We start from the raw sequence: 12,771 nt of genomic DNA on the forward strand, positions 1-12,771 counted from the left end.
CACCTAACCTATTACCTTTCACCCCCACTCTTGATCATCATCGTTTCTATCTCTCTCGAGACAAGCACATAGATTACTAGTAGATAATTTATGACCTGTTTTTTTTTGTTTTCTTGATTATATCTTGATACAGACTATCTATTTGTGTGTGTGTGTGTCTGATCTAACTCTGATGGTGTTTGCTTCGTCGAAAATTTCGTCGAACGAAAAAAAAAGATCGTGTGGTCATTCTACTATTTGGCCTGTCAACACACACACACAAACTACCTGTAAAATTGAAGAAGAAAAAAAAGTCATCGATCACACACCACAAATGGTCAATTGATAAAATGAAAATGATGATCATTGACATAAGCTTTTTATTCAATTTCATCATCATCATATATGATAATGAGGAATGATCATCATGATGATGAAAAAAAAGGTGATGATAGTTTCTCTCTCTCACTCACTGACACACACACACAATCAATATTAGTCAGTAAAAATCAAAATCAAAATCGTTCATGATTCAAGTTGTGTGTGATTAGATTAGAAGTTTTTTTCCAATTTTTTTTCTTTCTTCTTCAATTCATTCACTCAAATTGGCGACTAAATGTCTGACTCGTGTTGTTAGTTGTTGTTGATTTGCATATTTCTTGATTGATTTGTGTGTGTGTATGTGATATTTCTAATCTCTAATTCACACACACACACACACACACACACATATGCACAACACAGGTAAGCAACATTGGTCAGTTTTGTATTTTTTTTTTCACTGTCAAATTCATCGAAAAACAGATACATTTAAAACACAGAAGCTTTTTTTGGTGTTGTTGTTTGTTGGCAATTTTTGAATTTTCCACATTGATTTTCATTTGTGCTTGTGTTTGTGTGTAACACACAATTGATGATGATTAAGGGAAAAGAAATGTGTGTGCAACCAAACCCAGGTAATCATCATCACCATCATAATCATTATTCCATGTTCCATCATCATCATGGCCAGGTGAGAACAGGAACAAAATAAGAATAAAATAAACAAACAAACACCAAGAAAAAAAAAGACGAATTCTAATTATTAACTACCATCATCATCATCATCACCACCTCTTATTACTGAATTGGCTGTTTTTATCGTCGTTGCCATCATCATCAATGTTGTCGTCGTCGTCGTATTCGTTCGTAAATTGTGTGTCTGTCTTGTTTCTTTTTTTTTTGTTTTTGTTTCAATGTAATTATTTTAATTTGCACGTTTTTTTCTCACTGCTGTTTTGTGTTTTGTTTGTTTATTTGTCGATTACGACGTTGCAAACAAGGCCATCATCATCATCATCATCACCACTACACCATTTAAAGACAATGGATTTTTTTTGGAGAAAAAAATGATTTCACAGCAAGATACCCCCTCATCCGAAAAAAATATATGCTAATTCTATACCTCTGTGTGTGTGTTAAAATAGTCTGGTTGACATCATTCAATTTCGTTGTTATCGTAGTCGCCGTGATTCTCATATGATGATGATTATAAGTGAAATCAACAAGTCAACAATCATCATCATCATCATCATCATCGACAACAGAAGTAGAGATATAATCAAGATAAACAAATAGACAAACAGACAACAACAACAACAACTATCATCATCATCATCATTGAGATAGATAGAATAAAATGGTGATAAAATAAACGTGCGTGTGTGTGTGTGCATAACCTTTGACCGGTGTGTGTGTGTGTCAAGTAAATGATGAAAATCTAGGTAATTTTTCCTCATATATTGCCTTTAGTCATTTGACCTTTAGAGCATAGTTTTTCATTGATGGATTATACACAGAAAATCATAGAAAAATGATAGTGTCTCAAATAGTCAAATATTTTTAGGTTTGTTTGTTTTCAGACTGTCTACACTGACCAACGGTTATTGTTCTTTTGTTTTTTTTCAGTGTAACTACTATCTAGATTAATTCAAGACATTGAATTAATGTGATTCCTGATGATGATAAACTAAAACAGCAGCAGCAGAAACAGATAGAAAAAAAAATTATGATTTGCTGGTGTTTGGTTGGTGGTAATTGTCATGATGACACATTAGCACTCTCTATATCTATTTATCTAACAAGAGATGATAAATTTCACGAGAGACAGAAAGAAGTAAAAGGTCAAATTCTCAATTTGATAAATAAATAGGCAAAACTTGCAAAATCGTGATGCTTGTCGTGATATTGTGATTGTGTCAATCGTTGATGATTGAAAATTGACGCCTTTCAATTCAACGAATAATGATTCAGCCTGTGCTTGTGTGTTTTGTTTTTGATGAATCGTTACTGTTGAAATGATAATTGCAGGAAAAAACAACAGCAACACTAACAATCAATAATAATAATCATCAATTCAGAAGAAGAAGGGTCAGATATAGATAATTTGTTGTTGTTGTTGTTATCCATCATGAGTAGAGAGTGTTAACAACAACAACTGAAAAACACACGCCTTAACAATTTTTTTCCAATGATTATTATGATGTTGATTTGTTTGTTTTTTTTTACCTGGTTGAATAAATGATAACGATGAACGAACGATAACATATAATCAGAAAAAAAAGTTTCACCAGTTAACCAGTGGTAATAATGACCAGAAAAAAGAGCTAAATTTTGAATCAAAATCTATTGATCACTATCATCACGAATGAAATAGACATTATCGATCGATAATCATGGAAAATTTGATTTACAATTCAATGTTTCACCAGAAATCATCATCATCCAGAAATTCTAGATTCTTTCCAATTCCAAATTTTTCTCTTAGAACAAGTTACAATTAACGACAAAAATTCATTGCCTTTAGCACTTTTGTTTGTTTGTGTCAGTTTTGATTATACGAAATGTTGATCATCATGATAATGGCCTAATCTTCTTATATCCCCAGTGGTCATCATCATCATTATCATTATCACAGACATAAAAAAATCGTTTAGGGTCAACCAGAACAACAAACAAACTGATTCAACCAATCAACCAACCAAACAGGCACAAAAAAAAACAAGTTAGGTCATCAATACGCCTCTTCACTATTTTTTTTATATCGCTGATTATTTGAATTTAAATTAGATAGTGATGATGACCACAGTTTGATCATCATCATCTAAGACACTCGAAGCTAAAATGGACAAATTATTTTTATTTCTCTATCTATTTTGTTGTGTGTGTGTGTTTTCAACAAATTAACAGTATATATTTCTTGGTGTAAATATGATGAGCATCACACACACACAATTTGAATCAATCATAACCAAAATCAATAGAGTAGTAATAGTAGCATTTCGTGGACAATTTAAATTCAAATTCAAAAAAAATACTCATAGTTCTCTGTATGCCGCCGACATTGATAATGATGATGATCAGTCGACCATTTTTTAATAATGACGACGACGCCCAAAAAAAATATCGTTGGCGCCATATCACACACACATGATTTCAATCAATTTTAACAAATTTTTTTCCAAATAATGATGATTACCATCTTTCTCAATTTTTGTTAACTAGTTAACCAGACCAGGTGTGTTTGATATTTGACATCAATGTGTGTGTGTGTGTGTCATACGAGATAATTATTCCAGGTGCGATGGAACCGTTTTGAAAGCAAAGCAGCCAATGACGAAGCCATTGAATTGAATGGATTGTCACGTAAAAATTTTTTTTTATTATCCAGAAATATTAATTCAATTAACTGAAATTTATCTACCAGAAACAAAACAAAAAGTTAAATGATTGAAACCAGACAACAACAGTCACCATTGAAAAAATATTGATGACATCATCATCATCCAACACTGGCCACAGTTAAACTATTGTCTATCGTCTGGTCTCTGGTACTAACAAACCAAAAAAAAATTGACAATCAAATTTAGGAAATATGGCAAGAACAAACGTTAATTGATTTGTATTTACAACGAAAAAAATGGGTTTTTGCTGTCCACCCTCTATTTTGATCATTGACCATTTGACCAATCAGTCAAACGATTCTAAACACTAAAAATGAAGAATCGATATCTTGAAAACAACAACAACAAAACAAAACCAAAAAAAAAAAAAAAAAACAGGCCGACAATAAACATAAAAACAAAAACAAATAAACAATCGACAATGACTGTGATCGACACACACACACACACACAAACACACAGACAGACAAATAACCACCAAAATATTACAATGAGGTCCAAGAGGTAAACACAAGGGCCATGTCAAAATAAAAATCAAGCAAATGAGAAACCAAACCAGACAACAACCCAATAATATCAATGACTAGACGCGACTGTATCATTTGATTCTGGCTCACCACCCGTTGTGACTTGTCGTTCAATCGTTTGATTGTTTGTGACGTGGTCCAGACAACCAACAACAACAACAACATTGACTAGGGAAAAACGAACAATTCATTCTGACTTTTTCAAAAAAAGGATGAGAAATAATTATTGTTATATATACCTGCCCGGTATGAATATGTATATCATGGCTATATAATCATCATCATCATCATCATTACATCGTATATTTGAATGAAATGCAAGTTTTTACTACCTTTGATCGATTCATAACTTGACGACTTGAGTTTAAATTTAAATTTTGAATGAACCATTCTAGTTTGGTGAAAAATAATGGTTACACATGGTACAAATAGTGTACACAATGAATGGTGGTAATACAACAAACCATTCACAACAACAGGCTACCAATTATCTATCAATTCAAACACACACGACCAACGATAGAATCAACGAACGAAAAACAAAATGTGAAAAAGGCCCCTATGTATGTATCAACACAAGGTAAACAGACAGACACAAAATGGTTTTTTTTTGTTTCAATCATCATTCTCATTGTTTGTTTTTGGCTAGATTTTGCCAGCTTTGCGCTAACAAGGTAATCATCATCATCTGCTTAGTTACCACCAACATGCTACCAGGTAAAAAGAGTGAAATTGATGATGTTGAAAACCAAAAAAAGCGAATAAAAACAAAAATTTTGCGGACTCCACTCACGCATTTTGTTTGTTTTTGTTTTTAGTTGGAATCAAAACAAACGAAAATAAAAATCATAAATTCTGGTGGTGGTGGTGGTGGTTACGGATGGATTGTGATTGTGTGTGGCCATAGACGATAACGATATTTGCCTCTTTTTCACAAACAATTTCTGACCAACAAATTTTGTTGTTGTTGTCGTTTTTCATTTGAAAATCAATGATCATCAACATTTGTTTCTCTTGAATATGGCTACACTGACATTGATACTGACAAACAAATAATTGATGCGGCTTCAAATTCATACTGTTTTTGTTTTTGTTGATGGCCGCCAATTGGCGCCATACTTCTAGTGAAGTCGATAATTTTTTTTCGGTGGTAAGAATATTGTTGTTGTCGTTGTTTTGTTGAATTTATTGATTTTCACACACACAAAAAAAATCAATTTTTATTTTATTTGATGATTCAAAGGAAAAAAACCTAAAAAAATTTATGCAAAACGTAGTGACCACCACGAAAAAATAAGCGAGATGGTCAATAAAAACAAAGTAAACAAAAAAAAATGTGACAAAAAAACACAATTCTAGAATCCAGAATTCTTTCAAACAAACCAAGAATTTTCTAAAACAAGAATAATCTACCCACAATTGAGTCGCAGAACAAAACAGAACAACGAACAAACACAAAAGCCAATCATATAAACAAATGTGAATGTAAACAAATTAACACACACAGTGAGTGCGGCAGAGACAAATTAGATTAGATAACTTTTTTTTCTGCTTCAATTCAAAGTTTGTTTTTTTTTGTGTGTATGACACCAACAACGAAAATAGAATGATGATGAAAACATCCAAAAAGCTTAATCTTCGATTTGGGATTAGAGAAAACAAAAAAAAATTTTTTTTTATTCATCACGTTGTTGTTTGTTTGATGATTCATTCGAATGGAATTAAATTCCGTACACAATTTTCATATAAAAACACACACACCACAAACTATCTATTCATACACCATTAATGTTTCTGTACGTGTTTTTTTTTGTTGTTGTTGTTGTTGTTTACTTTGTTGATATATTCAATTTGTAGATTTTCAAATTTAATTTGTCTTGTTTGCATAGAGACAAAGAAGAAAAACGTATGTTTAAACATTGAATGAAACAAATGTTTGCATACACACACACGCAGAAAACGTGGAATTAATTATCTTTTCTCTGTGTGTGTGTGTAGATTTGCATATTAATTCTCATTGTTTTTTTTGGAAATACAAATGATGAAGATGTGCATGTTTGCATCTCATCATCGACACTTGGTTTTTTTTTGTATTCAAAAATTGAAAATTTTCTTTCTTTCTCAGTTTGGATAACACCTACCTGGTCGAATATTTAATCAATCGATCAGCAAGAGAAGATAATCACCAAAATAATAAATTGAACTACTACTACTACTAGTGCTGTTGTTGTCAAATACTAATGGATTTTGTGTCTCGATCAAACAAACAGAAAATGGATTCTCACTTGAATGAATTTTTTTTCATTTCATTTATTCAATACAACAAACAACAAAATAAATTCGATGACACCCTGAATGAATATCATCATCATCCTCATAATGATGATGACAATTTGGTCTACATGGGACAGTGAGAGAGAGAAAAAAAATTTTTATTCGGGTGTTAAGAAATGCATCCATCCATGTATATCGAGAGAAAACAAATTTTAAAGTGTCGAAAAAACCTCATGTCACACATATGTTGCAGCAGCAGAAATGGTGACAATCGAAAAAAAACTACAGACAAGGGTCAAAACAAAACAAAACAAAAAAAATTTCTGGATCATCATTGACGACGACTACGACGACGACATAGAAATCGACACCGACGATCACATTGTCATTGCCGACAAACATACAAACACCAGGACCAGACAAAGACTAGATTAATTTAATTTGATCAATTGAACCAAAAGAGAAAAAAAAATGGGAATGGTTTCAGGTTAATCGATATTATCATCTCTTAAATGGGCCATACACAAACACACACACATTATAGTGGATATTGCCGCTTACCAATGAAAGAAAAAAAATGGCTGAAATGCCAATGATCAATCAGGCAATTAATATGTTTTTGAATGAACAAAAAAAGAAGAAGAGTTTTACATTGAAACCTCGAAAGTTTCATTGTATTTGTGCGTTTGGTAATGGATCCACGAAAACGAAAATTGGTTTCCAATTCAATTGTTGCTGTTGTTGTTATCTTGGGCTGTTTGTTTCACCAATGATGATGGATCAACAAAAAAACAAACGTGATATACCCATATGGAAAACAAACCGGCCTTTTACGACACACACAAATACACATGGGCAGATTAATAGATTTGAATACAAAAAAAAATTCATCACCATCATCATGAGGAAAAAATGGACAAACCAACGAGCTTGTGTCCAAATGTCTCGTTATCATTATCATGATCAAAGTGCAGTAAAGTAAAGTAGTCGTTTCCGACTGATTATAAACAAACGCTGGTGAATATCATGATCATGATGATGACAACCGACATTAAAAATCATTCAACCTAAGCAACAACAGAAAAAAGTTTTTTTCATTCATTTTGATAGAAAGCTACTGTGTGTAGTTTTTGTTTAATTTTTTTCACCCATCTCTCTCTCTCTCTCTCACTCATCAATAAAAAACAAACAAAATTTCAAGGTAATATCATGTGTGAAACACACAACACACAAGTGATAATAACCGACAGGATTTGAGAAAAGGATGTAAAGAAGAAAAAAGTAACATTAAAATGTGAATCATTGACATTTATCATCGATACACACACACACACACACACACATGAGTGTAATTATTACGAGACAAACAATCAGGCAGATAGCAAGGTGTGTGAAAAGGTGAAATTTTGTGACAAAAAAATGCCTGCATAACAAACAAAATAAAAGAAGAAAAATGTAATAAAAACCAGGTAATAAAAAAACGACACATTGTTGTTGTTGTTATTTTAAGAAGCAACAACAACAACAAAAATGTTTCGTCTTTGTTTTTTTGACTTGAAAAAAAATTTACATAAAACAAACAAAACACCCTTATAAGTGGTGGTGGTGTTGTTATAAACAAGAAATGACCAATCAACTTGGATTACCATCATCAATGATGAGTGTTAAGCTCATGTCATTTGGATTTCATTGAGTTTTTTTTCCAAAGAATTTCTTTCATTTCTTCACTTTCTTTACATAGGTTCATTGAATGTGTCCAATCAAATCATCATCAACAAAATCGTTTGTTGCTGATGATGATAATGGTCAATGTCAACGGCCCATTATCAAATTGTGAATATTTTTTTTTATAAAGATGCAAAAAAATGAAATTCCATTCACACAAAAAAGGTGTGGTTTTTTTTGTTGGAACAATCAATCTACGCCGGCGCATTAATCAATCAATCAATCGCTATAGTGTGACCGAAAAAAATTATCAAAAAAGGACAAAACAAAACACAAAACTATTAGAGATTTGATCATTTGTCGGCATCGACAACGACGGATATATGACTTACATCATAATACACAATGGTGGAATTTTTAGAAATATATAGTCTAGACATGAGTAGACGATCAATTTCAATCTGTTTCTTTTTTTTTTGGTTGCAAACAAGAGGAAAGAATTTGTTCCGTGACTAAAGAAGACCGACTGATTGACCGACGGGTCTTTGTGTGGTCGACAACTATTCGTTCGTGTCAATGAATGAATCAATGTGAATGAAAACAAGAAAAATTGTCGTCAAAAAAGAGTTAAATACCGAAGACTCGAATTGACGTCCAACAGAGAAACAATAGTTAAGGGAAAAAATTTTCATTTTTTCTTAAAACAATCATCTATTGATTATAATCTTTCAGGCAAAAGTCTTAATGTCATTTATTACTACTATTCAAAGTGTTTTGTGTGTGTGTGCTGGTGTTCTGTATTTGTAGAAAAATTAAATTCGTCAAAACTTACCTTCGTCCGGATTTAGTGATAACCATTTCGGTGCCTAACGAATGAAATTTTTCCCATAAATCTTTCGATTCCAACGTTACTTTTGGATCATCTTCAACGCCGTCATCTTCTGGTTCAAATGGCGGTAGTGTTGGTGGTGGTCTTGGTATAGTCGCGCTCGTTGGTGGTGTTGTTCTCGCTGTCGTTGTTGTTGATGATGATGATGATGTTGTTGTTGTTATTGATGTTGTACCGGAAGCATTTGCAGCGGCGGCTGCTGCGGCCGCTGCTGCTGCAGCAGCAGCCATCTGATGTGATACAAGTAAATCTTCAGCAGTCAAAAATGGTGAATGAGTTCCATTGGTTGATGGTGGTGGGCCATTATTACTGATAATTGCTGTTGGATCACCACCACCACCGGTTCCGGTTGTAATAGATGATTGTGGTGTAGCCGATGATGGTGTACCAGTCATTTTACCGAAAAAATTGGCTGATCCAGCCATTGGACCACCACCACCAAATGCAGCTAATGCAGAAAGATATGCTGATTGTGATGGTTGATTAGCTGCTGCAGCTGCTAATCTATAATTAAGATCAGCAGCACGTAAAAGAAATGGCTGCAATGGATAGGCCATCTCATCCAACGATTCGTTTGCGTGATGAGGTTCTACATCTAAAAGATATTTCATGAGTGGATTTTATTAAAATTTTTAATTTCTTGATGATTATGGTGATGACGATCAGAGATTAAATCAATGAAAATTTAAATCAATGATGATGATTATTCTATGAAAAAATAACAAAAACACAACACGCACTATAATTTTTGACCAGAGAAAAATTTACACAAAAAAACATGCAAATAAGGTAGAAATAAAATTCGATTGAAGAATCACACAAATTTTTCAAACAATCAAAATCAAGAATTCAATTTCAAAATTCAAAAAGATTTTCAGGATTTTGTTGTTGCTGAGTTTTGAGAATTCACTCAAATGATGATGATGTGATCTGCGTGTGTGCAAATGAACAAATGTTTGTGTATCCTGTGTGTGTGTGTGTGATAGTGATGAGTATAATGGTGTGGTGTTCTTGTAAAAATTATCTATCACACACACAAAATGTGTTGTGTTGTTGTTGTTCATCAATTTGCTTGCTTTCTTGCTTTGCCGTGTATATGTGTTGAATTGGTGTGTTTGTGTCTGTGTGTGTGTGTGTGAAAAAAATCGCAGCTTCTGTGTCGATATCTTCACTTTAGAAAATTTTACTTCATACTTTTTTTCTGTGCATGTATGTGTGGGGCTTCACTTTATTTTATTTTTTTGTTGTTGTTGTTATTACACATATACATTGATAGATAGATAGATAGAGTCTCTCTCTCTCTCTTTCTTCATTTTATGTGAATCTTTGCTCTCACACACATATCACACCATTTTTTTTGTTGAAAAAAAGGCTGCTGCCATGATCATCACACCATCATTCTCTAGTTGTTGTTGTTGTAATCGTAGCCGTTACCGCCATCCATGTAACATTTACCGCGCTAAAATTCACTCTATCTCTATCTATCTCTCACTTATTCTCTCGTTTCATAAAATGTGTGTGTGTAACAATGATGGACAATGGCAGCAGCAGCAGCAAATATATAAAAACGACGATAACTGGACAAGAATTTGCAAAGTGTGAGATGATATCGATGATATGATAGTGAATGATGGACGATATCGACACACACACACACAAACACGTATATATGACAGAATAGACGGACAACAAGAATTGGCTTCTACTGCCACTTCAAATTGATTCAATCGAATCGAGAATATTTGATGTGTGGAAATCGAGTTTATTTTTTTTCGAAAAATGAATTTTCAATTTTTTTGAATCAGTCAGAATGTGAAAAGATGTGTTGAGTGTCTATGTGTGGGAAATGGAATCACTTACTTTTACACGGCTTGTTTGTATATTTCTCTCTCTCTCTCTCTCTTTCTCTCTCTCTCTTTCTTTCACTCACTTAATCATCATCCTCATTCTGTTTGTTTGTGCTCTCATTCGCAATAATGATAAAAGCGTGAACCAACCAACACCATTTGTGTGGCTATAGCTGTCTGCTAGTTTAAGATGTGCTAGAGACTTCCCACTTTTTTTTGCAAATGTTATATGCGTGTTTGTTTAGAAAAAGCGCCAAGAGAGAGAGAGAGAGATAAAGAGAGAAAGAAACAGAATGTAAAAAATGATTGTATGTATGTGCGATTGAGTGAAAAATGTAATAAAATAAAATGGAATTATATGTGGAGGGAGAGCGTTCACTCTAATATTGTGAATTTTTGTGTGTGTGAATCACTGAAAAAAAGCGTGAAACAACACACATACACACACACACATTTTATTCTCTCACCAAAAGTGCTAGGAGTGTGATTTGGCAAAACACCACCACCACCAGCATTATCTGTTACTACCACCACCACCACCACCAGCATCAGCATCAGCATTAACCACCACTGCTTTTTTTCATAACACCAAAAAATAAATAGGGTCCACAAACACACGTCGACGTATAATTTAGTGTCACACCAAAATTTCCAGTCCCCACACTTCCTTCCCCATTGACAGTAGTGTTAGAACCTTTTCAAATGCGCGCTATGTTTTTGAGTGTTTTGGAACAACCGCGGCCAAAAAAAAAAAACATAAATCTCGACTATTTTTGGGCTCACAAGAAAAGGAAAATCGGGTTACATCCGTTTACATTTGGTTTTGTTATATATAGCATACATACACACACTCCCTTTTTAGATGATGACCGAAATCAAGTTGACCATCCTTATTGGTAATTTTAGTATTGTTTCACTTGAAATAATTCTCAAGTGACCCGAATAGAGTGAGTTTGAGAGAGAGAGGAAATAAAATCATCTCAGCATCTCATCCATTTCACATGAATTTATTAATAAGTTATGTTCCCGTTAGTGTAGTATTGTGTGGAACAAGAAAAAAAAAGTTTTTCCGACACAAACGACGAGAATGGATCGATAAAAAAATGTTTTTTTTCATGTTTATTCGAATCTTTTTCGGTCTCTTTTTTCGGAGATTTTATTCCACACACACACACACACGTCATCTTTTCACTTCAGTTGTGAAGTGAATGAATCACACACACTATTTTTCCAAACAAAGTGTTTAATCCCACCCATTTCACAAAATAACGACCGCCTTCTCTTCTTTCTACTGCTTTAACGCTTAAACAAATGTGTGTATGAACTCTCTAGCACTCACAATGCACCAAACAACAACACAATTTGGTATTTATTGAAAAAAAATAAAGGCGTTTATGGCAAGCTAATTAGGCGGGTACACACATACACTGATACTAACATACTTTTTTTCTACTTATTTTCAACAATGGTAATATACAAGAGTCATAATAATAAAAATAAAATAAAAAATCAGAATCGGAATTTCTTCTTCTTTTTGATGATGACGCATTCATCGATTGGTGGTGTATGTGGCAATATGATGAACAACAACAACAACAACAACCACTGCGTGTTTGGGTTATTATTATATTCTAAATGGGGGTAAAATTTTTTACTAAAAAGATGAGCAGCACCATTGATGATGATGATGATGATCGGTCTCGGTTCGGTTATTGCCCATTTGATATCATTGTGTGTGTGTGATATTTTTTCATTCGCCATTCATGAATGAATTTTAAAGGAGAAAAAAGCAACTGGAACAATTCAATTCCATTGCTTGATGATGTTATCAAAACATAAAGAAAACGAAAAATGAACGGAAAAAGAAA

The 12,771-nt window shown here is 33.2% G+C and overlaps 1 protein-coding gene across 5 annotated transcripts in view; it reads right to left on the reverse strand.

Moving 5' to 3' along the window:
• LOC124497325 (uncharacterized) overlaps window positions 1-12,771 on the reverse strand; it is a 33,660-nt gene that overhangs the window by 16,264 nt on the left and 4,625 nt on the right. For 2 of the 5 annotated variants that reach the window (XM_075732768.1, XM_075732766.1), the window contains exon 2: window positions 9,000-9,651. In XM_075732768.1, coding sequence (XP_075588883.1) covers window positions 9,000-9,613 — 614 coding nt within the window. In that variant the 5' untranslated portion in view covers window positions 9,614-9,651. Of the gene's footprint in view, window positions 1-3,496; window positions 3,516-8,999; window positions 10,911-12,771 lie in introns of those variants that run through there. The other 3 variants (XM_075732767.1, XM_075732765.1, XM_075732769.1) reach the window with 3 other exon arrangements.

This window comes from Dermatophagoides farinae, chromosome 7, assembly GCF_024713945.1.
Source record: "Dermatophagoides farinae isolate YC_2012a chromosome 7, ASM2471394v1, whole genome shotgun sequence".
NCBI lineage: Eukaryota > Metazoa > Arthropoda > Arachnida > Sarcoptiformes > Pyroglyphidae > Dermatophagoides > Dermatophagoides farinae.